Source organism: Lathamus discolor, chromosome 3 (assembly GCF_037157495.1).
Source record: "Lathamus discolor isolate bLatDis1 chromosome 3, bLatDis1.hap1, whole genome shotgun sequence".
Taxonomy (NCBI): Eukaryota; Metazoa; Chordata; class Aves; order Psittaciformes; family Psittacidae; genus Lathamus; species Lathamus discolor.
This window is the reverse complement of record NC_088886.1, coordinates 82,640,926-82,660,583: the sequence shown is the minus strand read 5'-3', so window position 1 is coordinate 82,660,583 and position 19,658 is coordinate 82,640,926. Positions and strand designations below refer to the sequence as shown.

Below are 19,658 nucleotides of genomic sequence, written 5' to 3'. Positions count from 1 at the left end.
CTGTGAGATTTGGGTTCTCTCCCTTCCTTGTTAGTGATTTACTGGTCCTGCTTTGGCAAATCACTTTAAATTCCCTGCCTTATAAAGAAGAGAACACCTGGGTATCTGCAGGCACAAAGCTCAGTCTAGATAGCAACAGTGCATTGCACGCTCCCCTGCAAAGGCTGCTGCGTAGCAGCATCACACAGGAGCAGTTCAGAGCACCGCAGACGATGACTAGTTCCCAGCCTTTTCTGGCTGGGTGTGAATTCTGCAATTAAATATGAATGCAAAATAAAAAGAACAGACTGCTAAGAGCAGACTGAAAACAGAAGAAATCTCTGGTTGCTCTTGGCCAGAGCTCAGCAGAGAGCTCATATGGAAGAATTGGGGGAGGTTAGTTTTAAGTCTGACACTTGGTTCTCCGTTTTCTTTAAATCAAGCGTCTGCACACCACCATTGAATGTCAATGTAATAATACGTTGCAAACCACAGTCTGGTGATCCTGGAATTCCATATGAGTTAATAGCAGTCATGGTCCACTAATCACAGCTAGGATATTTTAAGCGACTGTCTTTGATATAGCAGTTCAAACACACCATAGAAAGCCTGCCTTATGCTGGCTTAGTGAGTAGATCAGTAGATCATTAGAAAGAGTGAGTAAGCTGTGGGGTTTTGTTGGGTTTCCACCCCCGAATCCCAAGGAATTCTTGGGAGCTATGTACAGTGTTGCTGAGCAATCACAGTCCAGTAGTGATGGTGGTTTTAAAGTAGCAGTGGGTCAGACATGGAGGTATTAGTGTGCTGTTACAAATGGCACAGAAGCTGGCAGGATGGCTGCTCTGTGTGTGTGCTGTGGCTGCCCCAAATGTCACTTCTTCCAGAGATACAGAAGACATTGCGATTGATGTGAGGAAGGGCGCACCCCTGTTCTTTGAGGGGGGTCCCCCTTTGCTGAGACAGTCGGCAGTCACTGGTGGTGGGAGAGCCACTGCGCTCAGCCCCGTGCCTGCTGATGCTGTGCCACGTGCAGGGTGTTTGCACAGGAAGTGCTCAGTGTATTAGAAACCTCCAGGGAACCCTTGGAGCTGGGGTTGTTGACGGATGTCCAACAAGAAGTAGGACCCCCCCCAACCCCCAGCAGCACGAGAGTTTGAGGCATGTGCTCAGCTTCCTTCCTCTTTTGTGAGCGTTGCTGTGAGGTTTCATTTACATTGTTATTTTGCAGTGAAAAGGGAAGGTGCAACGCCTGGCTCTCCCATGATGTGCCTTTGGTAATGCTGATGTTTGGCTGATAATCATGAGCAGGAACAAGGTCTGGGATCTCCATCAGCAGAGGGGATTGGCTTACCATTGATCTCTGGTCACTGCGTCGTGTTCAAGTTTTTTGACCCATTTGATTTCTTCAGTTTTCTTTTGTGAAAACCCTCTGAGTTTTCTGCAGTTCAGGAGCAAAACATCTTTCTGTGTCTTTAAATATGGCAGATGGGGATTTCTTCAGATGTCCAACAACTCAATTGAAGGAGACCTCAGGAGACCTCTCCCCTTCCCTGTCCCCTTTCCAGCCTGTTTTTTCATCTTCAATCTGGAGATGTGAGGGCTATAGTAATAGAGTGTCAGAGGAAGTAATTGATTCATCACACGCCTAGAGAGGAGTCTGTTGCCTTCAGTGTCAATGGAGCTGAACCACAGCCTGGAAGGCTAAGGGAGGCTTGTAAACACTCCATGGCTGAGCTGGCAGGACAAAGCAGACGCACTGCCACGGCTGAGCGAGAGGGTGACACAAAGGGTTGCTTCAAAGAAAATCTCCCTGAACAAAGCAATGGCAGGGCCCTTGTTTGTGGGAGAAACAGGGACACTCCCACCCCCCTGTTCCTTAACGTTCCAGAGCACATGAAGGAGAAAAGGTACCAACCAGCCTCACGCAGCACCCTGCTGCATTGTCTCTGTCTCCCTCTTCCGTCTTGGCATGCCTGCCCCTCCAACCTGCTGTCCCAGGCAGAGCTGAGCTCACCTCAAGGGTACCAACCAGCCCCTGCAAGTGGCTAATTCCTCCCACACACCCAGGTAGATACTGCTGCCTCTGAGACCTGAGTGGGAGACCGCTGCTGCTGTGAGCATGCAGCAAGGTGTGATGTGTGCATGGCACAGCGCTTGCCCTCATCCAGGCATTGATTGTGCTCAGACCTTTGGCGAGGCTTGATTCAGGTGGCTGATGAGCTGCAAGTACCCATATTTTGAGGGGAGAAGGGCACAGGTAGGAGATATATCCAAGGAGGGATCAGGCAGGTTTTGTGTGCTGTTTGTCCCAGGAACCGCTCGTATTACAAGCTGGCATGGTTGGGTTGTTGTGGAAGTGCCCAAATAGCAGAGGCTGCAGGCCAGGCTTGGCTGCAAAGCTTCGCCTATTTGTGCATCAGCTAAGGCAGGAGCTGGGCTGTGAACAGGCTGTGTCTGAGAAACTGTGGGGTCAGAAAGCCGTCCTGTGGTGGGCTGGTCCTGAAGTGACATCCATCATTAACAAGGGATGTAGACAGCCAGGAGCACGGTGGGCTGGTCAGGGCTCTGTTCTTGCAACCTCATTTATACAATTGGTGCTTAATGAGGTGTTTATTTTGGTTTTGTGCTGAAAAAACCCAGTGCAAGTGAGTGATATGTGGGAAGCCAAGCTGCAAAGCTCCTATCTGATCCCAGTGATTACCAGCTCTTTCTTTCTTCACCGCATATTATGTCTAAGGCCATGAGTGATACTGTGCCAGCAAGGTGCGATGGGATGTCACTCACTGTGGCTCCATGGAGGGTGTTCTTCACAGGTCTGGCACAGCAGAGCATGTGAGCATTCCCTATTCCTTATCATCCTGCCAGTCAGTCCCTAGACCTTCAGCCAGCCTGGCCCAAACTGGTCTCCATCTATTGCTTGAGCTGTTGGGCACCGGATCCCGTCAGGCAATGGGAGCCTGTTTCCCCCACTGCAAAGCAGCAAAGTGATCATTTGCCCCCTGCCTTCTGCCCACTCTGCTGCTTTTTGGCAGTAAATTTCCTCTTGTGGTTGTTATCTTTTATTATATTTTTTTTTGCTTTCTGTTAGTGATCAAGTGCCTGTGAGTGGTGACAGTAAAATGACATAGAAACCGGAGTCCAATTTTTCCCACAGATGGATTGTAGCAGAAGGAAAGAAGTGCAAATGCATTTTCTCAAGTGTCCTGCATTTTGGGGTATGAAAGGGTTGTGAGTTGCTTCAGTTTCCATAGAGCAGCGACAGAAGGCAGAATGCCATGGAAAGGGGGCTTATTCTTAACACGCTTTATATATTTTATTCCTGGTTTTGCCATGACTTTTTCCCCCAAGGAGTAACAAAGACATCTTGCAACAAAAGACCCCTGTAGCTAAAGATAGAAAGGTGAGGAATTTATAGAGATGGTTTTGGAGACAGGAATAAAATTAAACAGCCATGTGTACCTCCTGAACAACAGCCTGCAGAAAACCCCTAAAGTGCACATTAGCACATCTTGTTTTCTTATGTAACGAACGGTTTTCCAGACATGCCCCAGATGAGAGCACTTCTCTACTCCAACGCGCCTTTCCGCAGCGATCTGGCAACACAGCTTGAAGAAGGCAGCCTGAGGATGAATGGCAAAGCATGGGGGAGCCTTTGCTCTCCCGTCTCGGGGGGGGCAGCAGCATGCTAGGAGCTGAAATTCCCTCCTGAATCAGAACTTGCTACAGGAGCAGTTGGCTACCTTTATTGCTGCCCCTCTCCAGTTACCTGTAACTGCTGAAAGACTCTTCCCCTCAGTGGTGCCTGTACGGGGGTGAAAACAACCCAAGGAGTATAAATAGAGGCTATTTGTAGTTTCCATTTTTTTGTCTTCAAGGCATTTTGGAAGAACTTCTCCAATCTGTTAGGGTTATTTTTTCTCCCTCCCTGTCTCCCTTTTTTTCCTTTTTCTTCTTTTTATTTTTTTTGGTTTTGTTCTTTTTTTTTTTTTTTTTTTTTTTTTTTGACTGTATGACTGGATTTTCCTCATTTCTCAGAAATTCTGGTCAGATTTTTGAGGAGATAAGTAAATATTCCAAAACACAGTGGAATGATTACAAAACCCCACAATGCTGTGATTACACAAGATGTAATTGGAGGCAACCAATTCAAAACAAATTTCCGAGAAATCCCAAGTAGCTATGCTCCCTGCACCCTCAGGCCTGGCTCTTCCCCTGCTGCTACTGGATTTTGGTCATTTTAGTCACTGATATCCAGTGAAATCCCTTCAGATTCAGAGCAATGATAGCCTGTTTCTCTCTGCTGTTGCCAGGGGCAGTTATTTCCATCAGGGCAGAACAAAGGCAAGCTCTGCTTACTCTGTGAGCATCTTTTGCCTTCGGCATTGGTAAAAATGGCCCCACAAGCTACCAAGTGAGACCAGGTTCACCTCTCCAATATTCAGCCTCCCAAAGTCCAGGTCCAGTCAGCAGGAGTGATTTAAACTACCTCTGTCATCAGTGCAGAAGAACAATTGATCCCATCCCAAGCTGGGTGTGAGGAATTTGCTTCCACTGAGAGCAGAAGATATTTAGTTGGCTGAAGTTAGATATAACACAAGTTTTTGTAGGTCTGTAGACAAATGTATATGAGGATCTGCGTCTATGAGGACAGATTCTCCTCTCACCCCAGGATAAATTAAGAGTGATTACCCTTAAAATGATGAGTTACACATGTGTAAAACCAGTTCAAGTCAAAGGAGTATCCAATTCATCTGCTGTATTTATAATTAATTACTCTGATTAAGGGCTGGCAGCTAAGATCAAACTTCATTGCTCTTGCTTCATCAGGCAACAGTGCTGCTTGCCTCTGCTATTAAAAAAATCATCCAAAAGTCCCCAGTAGCTTCTGCAGTTTAACCTTTGAAGGGTATGTCCTGCAGTGGCTCAAGATTGTATAAACATCACAGAAAACCTTTCTTGTCTTTCCCAACTACCCATGAAATAAGGATTTGGTTTGAAGATGGCACATGAAAGAGCATGAAGATGGGTGGTGACACAGAAAAATTGACTAAGGCAGCTAGCATGGAATGGACATTAATTCTAGCCACTCCTTGACTGCAGAACAAGCACAGAGCTGCTAGTTCACCATTTCTTAACCATCTCTATCCTGCAGCTGCTATTTGATTTCTAAGAAACAGCCTTTTCTTGGAGGACGTTTAAAAAAAAACCCACATGCTTTTTATAACAACCTCTGAGAAACAAACCACCTACCACGCCTTGAAAGGGAACAGTTGCATTTGCTAGCTGCTGTTGTGGCTAAGCAGGCTCCCCGTGCCTTCTTCCAGCTACCTGCAGAATATTAACGCCTGCTCAATTTCACTTGAATTGCAGTTTCCCTTCCTGTTCAAGACACCATGACATATGGTTCAAGCAGACCCGGGGTCTCAAAGACTCAGGTCAACACTGGGCATTCCCAAATTTAGGGTGTTTGGCGCACAGTCAGTGCCTATTTGTCTCGCTGTCCGTCTAGGCCAGCCTCTTCCAGTATAATATAATCTGTCTAATCAAGGCTGGGTCCCGTTCTTGGCTGTGCTGCAAACTTCCTGCCTGACCTTAGGCCAGGCACTGCTCCTCTCTGCCCTCCTACCTCACACAGTCTCGTGAGCATCTCCATCATTGCTGTTTGCCAGGTGCGGTCATGAGCCCCATGGAAAATGCCTATGAATAATAGCTCCAAATTAAACACTGGGGAAGTTCAGGTTAGAGCCTTGTGACTCTCTCTGGCCCTCGCAAGCACTGGAAACTGGGCTTAGCTGAATGTGAGCCCTCACTCACTTCAAATTATAGCTGTAGGAAGAGACAGAGAAAGCTGCCAGACAGGTCAGAGCGTGGTTTGGGGAGCCAGCCCTCCTTGGGCTTTGAAACCAGGCTCGCACAAGTTTATGTACTGGGAGGACTCACATTATGCCTGTGAACATATAAAAAATGTATTGTTTGTATTTCTCTCCATCCTAAGCTAACGTCCATGTAACAACCTTGAAGCATATTACAGTGGAGAAGAAATCAGCATCTCTTAGGACCTGGGGCTGAGGGGCAATAGGTTTGTTGATTATGTCTGGAGCAGTATGAGTCCCAAAACTGCTTTGTACTGAGTTGTGTGCCTCAGAAGAGGAGCTGTAGGCTTTCTGATGCTGCTTCTCAGGTGGGTCATAGCATTTCTGGAGCTCAGCAGTGGCTGAGTGGGTAGCTGGGAGGTCTGTGCTGGTGGAGCACAGCTCAATGGCCAGGGAGTAGATTAGCAATTTCACAACAGAAAAGGACTGAAAAGGTGGAGGTCTTCTCATAATTATTGCAGCTGGGTCTTGTTTGCCTTTATTGTGCCTTGCAGACTTGTTTGGAGAGCCAGCAGCAAAGTGACTTAGGGAGAATAGAGAAAAAGGAAGGACTGGGAAGCAGTGAGGGTTGAGTGGAGGAAAAAGCAAGCAAGCAAGCATGAGTAATACAGGCATTAGAAGTGCTTTATAATTAGTTTATAAAAGCTCTCTTAGCATCAGCAAAGCACTTTCTACTAAAAATCCTTAATAAAAACGCAGCAATATTTGTAAGCATTGTATGTTTTCTGTTTAATTCTGTTAAACAGCTCCAAGGAGAGTGTCTGAGCAATGCATTTCCCTCCTTTCTCAACCTCCCCCCTGGCCCCGCCACACATGCACATTGTCTGGGCAGTTAAAAGCACTCCAGCTTTGCCTCCCTGCCTTAAAACTCCCTGTTGGAAACCTCTATTTGAGGTGGTTTCAAACCAACTGGCTGGCTTTCCCACTCAAGCAGCAGCTGAAAATATCTTGCTGCTGGGGGAGCAGCCAACTGCGGTCACCTTCCCTGCAAGAAGAGTTGGTTAATCCGTTGACTATCCTTGTGGGCTACGGATGCTGCACCCTGTCCTCACGTATTTAGGGTTGGCTTATTGGGGCAATGCCTGGATGGGGAGAAGTGGCTATGAAATGTGCTTGGAGATGGCGGCTTGCCCAGTGGAGGTAACACCAGAGAGGTCAGCTTACAAGGATGTTGGTGCTCCTTGACTGAAACAATGGATTTGGTTATATGAGTGAAATGCAAATTGCTGTGCACTGGTCAGGAAAGTTTGGACACCATCTCTGCATAAATGTGTCCCACCCAGCTGTGCCCTAGTCTGTAATTATCTGGAAATGAAACAGAGTAGAAAACATCCCCAGGGTTGGGTTTTCTTCCTTCCAATTTTTCTTCCTGTTTTTCACATGGGAAGAAAAAAGTCTGGAAACCATGCTTAAGGTTAGGTCTGGAAGCAAAGAAGCAAAGGTCTGGCCAGACTAGATTTTAACATGGCTGGTGACCCAATGTGAGGAGAATAGGGCTTATCAGCTTGTTTGATTGTGGGCCAAAGCATGGACGTGATTAAAGCACATGATGCCAAAAGAGTCTGTGGTGGGGATTAGCCAATGTTCTTGCTGAAGTTTGAAAGTTTCATGGTTTGGACCGGACGTCTTTGGTGTTTCATTTTGAAAGCCTAAAGCTTAATTGCTTTGTTGGAGAGGAAGTAGGTGCTCCTGCTCGTATCTCCTGGGTGTAATGCTCTCCCAATTCACGCTGTTTATATGATCTGAAGAAAAGGAGTTTTGCCTCATGAGGAGCAGAGGGCTTGGGCCAAGATTTTTTAACTAGGGAAGAAAACCCTTATGCATTTTTATTCATTCTACATTTGCCAAGAAAGATTCCCCGAACTTCTCCTAGGGGCTTTTTTTAGTTGTTTGTAACGTTTGATTTATTAAGGATTAGCTTCAGTAGGAGAAAGCTCAGTTAGATGCTTGGATGAAGCCAAAGAGGGTTTAATTCAGAGGCAAATATTTCCTGATGATTTACTTACTAGATTCATTCTTTTAATTTTCCATTTGCAGATTGCCCATGAGCAGATTGTAATATTCCCAAATTGTATGTATTATTGGAAGTTATTCACCCATTCAATAAGCAAATATTTCTTGGTCCAGAATTTGCTTCTGAAATTGCCAGGTCTCCTACAGCACTGGGTGGTTTGAGGAGCCATGTGGCCAGCACTAGGATGTTTGGTGTGTTGGCTACCGCAGAAGCTGTGATCATTACAGTCAAGTAGTTGAAATCATGTACTGTGTTGGCGAGTTATAACCCCATGAGGACACAAACAGATGTGATTCTCTGGGATGCAGCTAAACTCTCCCTGTGCCATGCAAATAGCAGCTTTTACAGTCTACTCCATTAACTGTGTTTTGCCAACATTCATGTTTCACCAAATTAATTTTTTGCCATATATTCACAATCTCATTAGTAGCCAGTAGTCCTGCAGCACAGATGTGTACTTTGGATGTGGAAGGGCTGCAAGCAAGCTGAGAGCAACTAGTTATTTAAAGAACAAAATGTCCCTGCTGTTTGCTCAGCACTACTTTAAACAGACAGAAAAACAGGGAGGAAAAAGTTCTACTCATAAGAAGCACTAACACTGCCTTCTATGTTCCTTTTCCCTGGGGAAATGGTGGGATCAAGCCACACATGATGGACATTAGTGGGGTCACACAGGGTGCTGCTGGATGGTGTCAGGGTAATAAGGGGTCACAAGGTGAGGAGAGAGCATAGGGAACAGATCTTCATTTACATTGCAGTGTGTCCACCCTTCAATTAAGCAAGTGCTTTTCCTGTGTGAGTGCCTCTTCTTAAGACCGTTTGGATTTCACCTTGGCCAAGCCAATTGAGTGTAATGAAGTTAAAGGCTGGGTGATTGCAGCTAGCTGAGTGCTTCGTCTGGCATAGACAGGATTTTATCTGCAGGCATTTTTCTGCTGGCTCTCAGCCTGATTTAGTCCCAGAAAGGAGTGAAACGAAAGCTGTCCGGGCCATCTTCCTTTATGGAGGAGCACACTGAGTCCCTCTGAGTTTGTTTTGAGGCTGTTGCCTGCCCATGTGTGCTTCGCAGAGCAGGAATGAGTCACATGAGGATTATTCTGTATCCAGCAAGCTATTTCTCCTTTCAGCCCTCCATTCTCAAACAGGAGATCTTGTGACAAAGAAAAAGGCGGATTCCTGGCAGCCTGGAAGTGCTTTTTCCCTCCCTGGCCCCATGAGAGGAGCTGTAGCATGTTGTTCAAACAGGTTGATACACAGCAAATAAACAGTTGAAGAGAGATGGGCAGTTTCTGTAAATAGCAGTGTGCTGGCCAGAGAGAGGAGAAGAGGGGAGGGAGAGTGGGGGTGCTAGAAAGAAGCCGAAGAACAAGATGTTCACGTAAAAGCTGTTCCTTCGCAGCACATGGAGCCTGGTACTACCTTGCCACCAGTCATGGCCTAGAAAATAGGAAGGAATCTGTGGGAGTTTTGCCTTTTAGCCAGACTTTGCGACAAGCTTTTATCTCTGCACCAGGAGGCAGCGCATTCCTCCCGCAGACCATTCAGATGCTCAGGAGCCATGCCAGTGGGCAAGTGGGACATTTCCAGGTAGGGTTTAGCGAAGGCAGGCTGCGGTTACAGGGTGCACAAGGATAGTGAATGTGGTTACCCAGCTCTTACACACCACTTCTCATCCACAGAGGATCTTTATTAGCACTTAACAGCAGAGGTTCAGTATTGCTGTGCAAGTGCTAAGGGCAGGCACTGGCCATGCTTATTAAAGGACCAGTGTCGTGTCAGACAGTGCACAAAATAGCTACCCACTGACATGGATTGAACGTTGACTATTTGTTTAATGCTTGGTGTGTGCTTGGCCAAATCCTGCCTGGAGAGTGGAATAAACTGAGCTGTGCTAAGTAGCACAATGACACTTACGGAGAGAGGTAAGGGAAGGAGAGCAGCCCAAGGAGAGTTGTATCTGTGCTTCTCCCATGCTGAGGGAGTCTTGTGGAAATGGAGGTAAATTGTGACCTAAATTTTGCATGTTGGCTCTGACGTTAAAGTCATGTGGGTGCCATAAATTCATGATGTGAGGACTTAACTGTAGCCAGACAGACAAAAGAGGGGAGAACATTGGCGGAGGGAGGTGTGGTGTGAATGACAGAGTCCCAGGTAGCTGTCTGGAAGATGGTCTGTGACACATACAGACACAAAGAAGTGGGTTTTGTTTCTTCCTGGCATCCTGAAGGGTCTTCCTGACAGATGGTTTCACTGCCATTTCACCTGCCTCCACAGGTACGACTACATTGAGATCCGAGACGGGGACAGTGAAGCAGCAGACCTGCTGGGCAAGCACTGTGGGAACATAGCACCTCCTACCATTATCTCTTCTGGTCCTTCTCTCTATATCAAGTTCACCTCTGACTATGCACGGCAAGGTGCCGGCTTCTCCCTGCGCTACGAGATCTACAAGACAGGTGAGTGTCTGAGTCAGTGCCTGCCTCTCAGGCACCGTTTGCCACGATGATCTTCACAAGGAGATGTCTTTGGTCACCTTTTCAGTATGATTTTTAGCATATTCTCCAGAGATAAAGGGCTATTTTTGTTTGTTTGTTTGTTTTTTAGACAAGTCTGTTGCATCGCATTTCTAAGAAGGTGAAGATGTTAGTGGCGCATGATAGTGCATTTTTGGATCACAGTGTGGCATCAAAAGCAGAGTTCCTCCTTAAATAATTTCTTGTATTCAAGGACTTGAAACATTAATCTTTTCTCTCTGGCATGTGTGGAGCTTGTTAGGGCTAAGAGGGGATTGTCCCTCTATTAGGAGCTCATGGAGCCCCCCCTCCTGTGGAGCTGCGATTCAGGGCTCATCAATGACGCTGTGTTTTCTCTTCCTGGAAGCAGGGTTTGTGACTGGGGAGCTCTGGTTTTCAAGGGACTGCTGTCAGCAGTGCTGTCACGGGCAGAGAGGCAGTGCCTTTCCAGGCAGATACAAGAGGAACTATTCATAATACTGTTTAATACTGAACTATTCTTGAGAAAAGGAAAAGCTGCTCAAAGGCCTTTTAATAGTGTTTCTGTCTAAATATTTGCCAGAATTGTGTGTCTGTGAAGAAGGCGGCTTGAGAAAATAAAACCCACTCTGTGTGAGCGGGTGAGAGAGGTGTGCATGCATGCTGAGGCAACAAGAGTGTGTTTTGCATGAGGATGTGGGTGCCTGCCCTGTGCCTACATCCATTTGGTGGTGCGTTGGAAGCAAACACACACAGCTTTCACTGCATTGCATCCAGCACAAAAAACACCGTGCCTGGTGAAGAGCCAGGAAGGAGCACAACAAGGCTGCTTCCCCAGCCTCTTCAAAGGGAAGGCAGGGACCACGGGCACCAGTGCCTTGTGGGCAGAGGGGTGCAGACAGCTCACAACCCAGTCACAGGTAGATGTGAATGTGGAGACAGCTGTAAGAGGATGGGAATGGGACTCCCCAAATTCGTTGTGAAATGGTGAGGTGTCTGGAGGTTCAGGTGAGTGAGGAAAGTGGTTGCCTGGGCTGTATAATTGGCCACTGAGCTGTTGTGGTGCTGCCAGCTCACCACTGCTGTTTGTGAAAGGTTCGGATACAGATTAGTCCTGAATGAGTTTAGTGGCTCATCTGGATATTGGGGTTTGCTGAGGCCAGTTGCCAGGATGGAGGATGGCAAAGAATGCCTGTGTTTAGGTGGGAAGACTGCTGACCCACCTCCCTTGACTCTCACTGCCTGTACACACAACCCCCTGAGCCCAGCAGCCTGTTCTCACATCAGGTCCATGCGCTGAGCCAGGACACAGGGCAATGTGGAATGGGCCAGCTGGCTGAGGTGGCCAAGCTGAGTGCAGCTGTGGGAAGGGATGGCAGGCAGGAACCCTGTCTGCCCGAGTGGGAGCCAGCAAGGAGCCAAATTCGTAGGGAAAAGGAGATTTTATTGCTGCTGGTAGAGGCGGAGGGGAAGAAAGGGCTGATCTGGGAGAAAGCAGATGTTGGATGGAAGCTGGAGCTGAGTTTGTGCCCTTCAGCATAGGTCCCTGCAGAGCTGCCCTCAGGTCTGAAGTGGTTTTGGGGCTCCATTTGCCACCATCACCCCGCCACAGGCAGACACCCTCTCTAGAAATAGCCACACTTTCTTCCAGCCACAGCCCTCGTGATCCAGCCTGGCAAGGCAGGTTTTGGCACAGAGATGGGGATGATCCTGGAGCACCCCCAGCACACGTCGTCATCTGCCCTACCCCTGCCCCCTCCCGGGTGCCCAGGGAGGACAGTGGGACAATGCAGTACAAGCAAACCCTGCCTTTGTTTGCAGGCAGGCAGGCACGGGCAAAGTTTCTGTTTGAACTGTCAGGGAAGCCAGCAAAAGTGTCACCACCTTTAAAGGTCATTGGGTTGCCATTGTCCACATGGGTAAAGGCATCGTGGCTGCAGCTTCTTTCTTTCTGAAAGATGACCTAAAAACCACAATTCTTTTCAACTAAGCGTTTGTTTCCACACCTTGTGCTAAATTTCCCTTATCGTGGTGTGAGAGAGGAGAGATCTGCATACAAGCAACTGCATACCAGTGTCTGAATCCCCTGATGGGTATCAGTCAGTGGTCTGTGGGCTGAGAAAAGAGCCGCCTGCCCTGGCCGGTCCAGCCTCCCCGCTGCTCACTTTATGACTCAGTTTGGCAGGGCTGGTCTGAGATCTCCATCCCTGGCCATCAAAGTCTCCTCTCAGGCTGGTCCGTGCTGCCGAAGCCAGCATGACTCCCGTTGATTATCTGCAGCTTCTGCATAAAAAGCTGATCATTGTGTTTGCTGCTATCAGCCAAACTATAGACAAAGATGCCAAATGTGGAAGAGCACCACATGAGGAAACTGTCACTGTCTAATGCAGTGACATAGTTATGTCTCTCTCATGTCTCTAGAGGACAGTTCGTGACTCTAGAGACAGGAGAGAGGCTGACTCTGCATTTAGTCTTTGTTTTTTTTTCCCCTAAGTTGGAGCTGGTGTTATTTTCCCTGTTTATCAATTTGCCTTTCAAACTGTTTGGAACAAAGTACACCCTTATCCCTGTTCACAGCATTATGATGTGATTTGTGTTTGGCCTTATTTTTTGCCTCTGCATTTTACCCCACAGGTTCACACCAGAAAAGCTGGCTGCTTCATTAGGTAGTCAATTAAGAGCCTCTCCTGAGTAGCTCTCCAGCTAGGCACTGCATAATGCAGCGCTGGGATCCTGCTATTACTGTGGGCTGCTGGCCTGACTCCTGTAGGTTAATGCTGAATTGAGTAACAAGTCTCCCATTAGTCCCAGGAAGGTTCGTGCTGCCTGGAAGAGCTGGAGTAGAAGGGTTTGTAGAGGAGAAGAAGGGTGCCCCAGTAAAACTGAAGCAGCAACCTCTGCCAATGCTAACGCCGGGTTGCTGCAGTGGCCAGCAGCCTAACATCCCCTATGCCTCTGATAGCTCCAGGCTTCAGATTTCTGTTGCCTATTGTCCTGTCTGCACAGTGAAGGGTTTCAAAGTCACCGTGGTACGACTATGACACAAATTCCCCTTTCCCCGGCCACCCTGAGGCACCTTGGCTGTGTGAGAGGGGGCACTGAGCTGGCCCTGCTGCAGCCGAGGCCAGTGCTGAGGTCAGCAATAAATAAGAGGCAACATTGTCTGCCCTCCTCGCCGTGCAGAGGTCTTCCTTAAGGATAGAAATAACTCGCATTTCTGGTGCGGGCAGCTCAGCCTGTGAGAAAGAGGGCTCTGTTCCTCCTCTTGGCAGAGACACCCCCCATGGCCCCTACTCCTGCCATGGCCATGTTGTGGGGATGTAAGCTGGAGCTGGCCATTGTTCCTTGCATGGGTCTCAGGGGGGTGCAGGCTAACTGTGTGCTTCCCAGGGGGTTCCAGCTAACAGTGGAGACATGGGCACCCTCCCCTGGGCCCCTTCACTGTGTAAATATTTGTGTTCCTGGTATTCCTAAGAGGAAACTGAGGCACAGATATCAGTGCCAGAGGGATGGAGGTTGCAGGAGACCAGCCCCTTGGGGCAGCTTTTCCCAAAAGGTGACATTCCTCTCTGCCCCTTCCCAGGTAGCCTCCTTCCCAAAGAGGGGCTCCTCCATCCGACCTGGAGCTGATGCTAGCATGGCCAGGGGGTGGCAGTTGCAGCAGTGAGGACCACGTACCCCTGCATGCTGGTTGGCCCCTCCATGGGTTCTGGGGCAGTAGGCACAGGTCTCCTGCAAGGTCCATGTTTAGGGGATAGGACCAGCAGGGGAAGCCCAGCCCAGTCTGGTGTGGCTTCCCTTCCCCATGAGAGCCATCACCACCAGTGTGGGGGACACAGCAGGCGGCTGGCCTGCCAAATCACTGCTGTGGCTTTGTGTGGGATCACTCTCCTAGTCATGTTTTTGGAGTAACTGACAATATCAGCAGTCATGTACAGGTTACACTTGCAGAGCTGTCTTAGGGGTTTAGAACCATGCAGTCCACTCCAGTGAACACACGGACCTTTTTCTCTTCACCTGTGGAAAGCTTTGAAAATCACCCTCTTGGTCCTTGCAGGAATTGACGCAGCTCTTGGGTTACAGAACATTTCCAGAAATGAATACATAACCTCTGTGAGCTCAAAATGGGGTTTCCACAGTGCCAAGCTGTTGGCATTAAGCTGCATTGTTGCTAAGGCTGTGTGTTTTTTCCTGCCACTACAGGCTCTGAGGACTGCTCCAGAAACTTCACCTCCTCCAACGGCACTATCGAGTCTCCAGGTTTCCCTGACAAGTATCCACACAACCTGGACTGCGTCTTCACCATCATAGCCAAGCCAAAAACAGAGATCCTCCTCCACTTTCTGCTCTTTGACCTTGAGCATGACCCACTGCAGGCAGGGGAAGGAGACTGCAAGTATGACTGGCTGGACATCTGGGATGGCATCCCGCAGGGTAAGCCATGGGCTACTGCGTTGCTGTCCTCTATCTCTCTTGGTGTTCCACAACGCTCCAAAGCTGTGCAGTCTGTGTCTGCACACTAAAGGTGCCTAACCTCAGACACAGCTGCAGCATGCAGCCTGCTGTCAGGGTGCTCCATGGCCTGCTGTGGGGCTGGTGTGCTTGCAGAAGGCTGCATACATTAAACCCCAGACTGCTGCTCTGTTGTAACCACTGACCTGAAAAGCCTCATGGGCCCTCCAAGATACAACTGGCCATCCCTCAGGAAAGGGTTCATGCAGTGCTGGGAGGAACTCCCTCCCCTGTTCCAACACTGAGAAACAGAGCAGTTTGGAGCATTTCCCAGCAATTGCAGAGCAACGCCTGCTGCAGTGGATATTTCTGCACAGCGTACTGCATGGCACCAGGCCAGCGGATGTAAAAATAGCCCATCCCCAAACCTTTCTTTTATCCCACCAGTCCTGCTGAGGCATCCCTGCTGAGTGATGCCAATCTGCCTGTGACCCAGCAGGCCAGTGGAAAACCTTTACTGCTCTTTCTGTTGCAGTTGGCCCCTTGATAGGCAGGTACTGCGGCACTAAGATGCCATCGGACATCCGCTCCACCACCGGCGTCCTCTCGCTCACCTTCCATACAGATCTGGCAGTGGCTAAGGATGGTTTCTCTGCTCAGTACTACTTGATCCAGCAGGAAGTCCCAGAAAGTAAGTTGGAATTGTGTGCGTATGACTTAGCCAGTCATGTCACCTGTTTTTCCCAAGTCTTTCTTTCACTTGGCACAGGTAGGAGTGTATCGAGGGACTGGTTCCCCCCAGCAATGCAGACAGCAGTTACGCTAAGTGCGTTCTCTGTTTCTCACAGAAGTGAGATTTCAGTAAGAATCACACTTTCTGACCTTTCTTTGACTTTTTGCTTGCTCAGGAAGTCTTCTCAATACCTTTTTGTGATAGAATCCTTCACGTCTGTGCTCATCCCAAAGGATTTAGGGGAAGACTTCATCCCAGTGGGTGCAGCAGATTCATTAAAGCATGGGGGAAAATACTCTCTCCTGCTCTCTGGTTTTCCAAAATTTCACAGCCCCAAACTACAGATTCGAATTTCTTGACTGTCTAATTAAAAAATGCCTAAAGCTCTAAGAATTTCAACCCCAAATTTTAGATCCTTTATTTAGGGAGATAAATTGATGTGGAGCTAGGAAGTAAGTTGTGTGTTTTGAGAACGAAGAGCATTCTCCTTTGTGATAAAGCTTGAAGGCAAGGGAAGATGCAGTTTGTTTTCCCATGATAATTTTACATCAGAGCTGCAGTTCTCGACCTCTGTTTGCAGTGAACCTGTGATAAACAGAAGCCTTCAGGACACCCCTCAGTCCCAGAGAAAGAGAGGGAGTCCCTGACCTGACACTGAAAACCCAATGATGGACAGCAGGGTAGAGCAGGGGTTGCGCAGTGCTAGGGCAGCTGGGTTACATGCTCTCGCTCTGTGATTGAGTTAGGGATGTTCTGCTGAGGCTGTGAATGCTACAGACAAGCATGAGCTCTTCACTATTACCTGTCTCCACACTCGGTTGATCTGTTCTTTATCCCTCTTTCTATTTTGTTCTTCAAAATGGTTGGGAAATAAAATGTTAATGACACACAAAGCTTGAGAAATCAAGCACAAGAGCTGTAAAAGGGCTAGGCCTGTTTTTATTTATGCTGATGTAAATTGAAACTTTAATAATATCACCGAGATCTTAACATGGCCCATCATTTCCACCAGGGTTTGACTTGGCCACATTGAAAACACAGGCAGTTTGGTTTACAGCAGTGGCTCCTATCAATGTTTTCTTTGCTATTGTTTTTATAGGAACAGCTGCCATAAAATATGAGATATGCAGTAAGATTGAGCTAATTGTGGCTTTCAAAGCCTTAGAAGTGAGGAAACCCAAATCAAAGCTTATCAGGGTCTTTCATATTCTTGGTTAGTTAATTCCTATAGGTCTGATACCACATACAGTGCATGCACATATACACACACACACACATGCATCCACACTCTCACATGCATGCAAAACCTTTAGACCTGCCCATTCCAGGCCAGCAGCACAGCAGTAAACATCCTCTTGCTGTGCCTGCCCATACTCCTCTTGGCAGTGCTTAGATTTCACCTCCGGCCTTCAAGAAGATGGCAAACTTTGTGGCAAGGGGACTTGGGACATCTTGGTGGAGATGAAGGGAATGAAGGGAGAGGATTGTGTCGAAACTGTGCAAAGGTGAAGGAGACAGAGAAGGGGAGAAGGATCTGGACTGTATTAGTTTTCGAAGAGCCACGCAAACATAAAGCTGCCCCATCTTTTACTTTGCAGTGCCATCTGTGAGCACACAACCTCCAGGATGGTGCAGATCTGTTGATCTTCCCAGGCAGGCAGCTTTGTTCAGGGTTAGCTGGGGAGGATACTTCAGGACTGCCTACCACTTGGAGTGAAGTACTGGGACTGTAAGCTGATCTGTGTGTGTGTGTCTGTGTCCGCTCCAGACTTCCAGTGCAATGTGCCGCTGGGGATGGAGTCTGGCAGGATCTCCAACATGCAGATCAGTGCCTCCTCCACCTACTCAGATGGGCGATGGACCCCTCAACAGAGCCGGCTCAACAGTGATGACAACGGCTGGACCCCTAATGTAGACAGCAACAAAGAGTACCTCCAGGTATGCACACATTCCAGCTCCCTTGTCTCTTCCCCCACCAAATGGAGTGTCACGCTGTTAAACTGACCCTTGACCATAGGGCATATTGAATTTTTTATTGCCTGTGTGGCTCATGGGGAGCGAGCAGCAGGGGAGCTGCAGTGCCTCTGTGAAATGTGACAGGCTGGATCTCCCATTAGCCTGCCTGCTCAAGGGCTGACTTGACCTGCTGTCCCTCTCCCGATCCCTCTTTCCTGCCCAAAACCTTGATATACTTTCCAGCATACTGACAGAGACTGAGGGTCCTCTGCCACTTACAAGGGCCACTGACTCCACCACTGGCCTGGGGACCAAAGTGTCCAGGTGGCACGTGGGAAAACAACTGGAGTCGTATTTATCTTATCAGTGATGCAGGAAGCATGAGCGGGCTAAAGTCATGTGGGGCTGACAGAGCAAAGGCTTTCCCTGGGAGCTGGTTAGAGCCGCAGTCTGTCCACACAGGGCTTCTGGCTGTGTCACATTGCCATGAGACCCTGCTTGCTAAAGGGCACTAGGAATGGGAAGTGGTGAATGTCTTTGCCTGTAGCAGACATCTCATGCCTCATTCATGGCAGTGCTACCAAGCCAGCTCTGCTGACCTTTCTCAACTTGTAAAAAAACCCCATCAAAACCAAAACCAAAGCAATGAGAAAAAAATTAAGGGAAGACCAATAACTGCAGCACTTGCTAATTGGACATCATGCTTTTATTTTACATGGAAAATGTCAGCTTCAGTTCTGCTTTAAGGGACATGAGCTTCTGTGCAGGATCCTGTTGCTTGGGCTGTGGCAGGAAGAAGGCTTTGTGGTGGTCCTGTGTGAACAGACATCAAGATCCTTTGTCACTCTTGTCCCACGGTCCCATTTGCAAGCATCCTGCTGAAGTCAGCCTGGGGGGGTTGTGCCCATTGAAATGTGTGCCCGCAGACAGGGCGAGGCAGACTGAATTCAAGCCTTTTTCAGGGACGGAGGGAGGAACTAACTCAGGTGGTCGCCACTCTCTCTTGTCCTTTTAACCCTGGAAAGGTGGACCTCCACTTCCTGACTGTGCTCACAGCCATTGCCACACAGGGTGCCATCTCTAGAGAAACCCAGAATGGTTACTATGTCCGTACCTACAAGCTGGAGGTCAGCACCAATGGCGAGGACTGGATGATGTACCGACATGGGAAAAACCACAAGGTAAATGCCTTCTTGTCTCTTTTGCTTGTGCCTTGGTGAGTCTTGCAGCTGACAGGAGGGAAGAGAAGACCCAGAGGGTTTAATCTGTGAGGGACCTTTTTTCTGATGAGTGCTAAAAGACTGATGATGCTCTGAGCAGAAATAGTCCTTTCTTCTCTGCACAGCAATGAGGAAACACTATTCCTTGGAAAACCTGGCTGCTGTTGCATCTTTCGTGGTGGCGAGAGTATGTTCTTGACTGCAAATGAAGAAGAAAATGCTTTCACAGCCTGTGTTTTGCCATACAAGATTCATTGAGCTTTTATGGCTGTAGCCCCCTCTGCATGCTGGGTTAACAATCACAAAACCACATGAAACTGTAGTTCAGGAGTTATTGAGGCCTGGAAATGAAAGGGCACAAATCCTACGAGGCGATCACACCATCCCAGAGAGCAAAATGAGCAATAAATAATGAGGAGCAAGTCAGGCTGCCAGAGCTGTGAGATCTGCGCTAGCAGGCGTGATCAGCAAGGGTGCATTGAGCCCTGGGAGCTGCTGCACCCTCTCACTGTGTTTCTGGGAGGCACACATTGATGGGAGCAATTTGGGGGGGGGTGGTAAATATGGGTGTTTGGATGTTCTAAAGCTTGCGGGTGCTGCTGTGTGGCCAGGCAAGGCAAACTGAAGGTGGGAGCTTTGGCATGTGGGGAATGGGGTTAAAGCAAGCTGTGGTGCCAGGCTGGTCCTGCTCTGTCACTTGCCCTGGTCGTGTGGTTGTCCGCTGGTTAAGGGCACCTTGGGAAAGCCCTTCCCTGTGTATCCGCACTGCTGCCGCGGCTCAGTTGCTCCCCGTTGATGTGCCACAGTCTGCCTGTGTGAACTCGGTGGCTGGGGTCCCACACACTTCCCCCCACATGCACGTCCCAGCAATTTCTGATAGCTCAGCACTTTTGTTAAATTAGCTGTCCCCTCCATTTGTTGGCACAGGCACTGCTGGTA

General features: G+C 48.4%; 1 protein-coding gene across 6 annotated transcripts in view; it reads left to right on the top strand.

Annotated features, from left to right (window-relative positions):
- NRP2 (neuropilin 2) overlaps positions 1-19,658 on the top strand; it is an 88,124-nt gene that overhangs the window by 18,551 nt on the left and 49,915 nt on the right. For all 6 annotated transcript variants that reach the window (XM_065670128.1, XM_065670126.1, XM_065670129.1 and 3 more), the window contains exons 3-7: positions 10,141-10,322; positions 14,562-14,792; positions 15,346-15,501; positions 17,312-17,481; positions 18,525-18,680. In XM_065670128.1, coding sequence (XP_065526200.1) covers positions 10,141-10,322; positions 14,562-14,792; positions 15,346-15,501; positions 17,312-17,481; positions 18,525-18,680 — 895 coding nt within the window. The remainder of the gene's footprint in view (positions 1-10,140; positions 10,323-14,561; positions 14,793-15,345; positions 15,502-17,311; positions 17,482-18,524; positions 18,681-19,658) is intronic.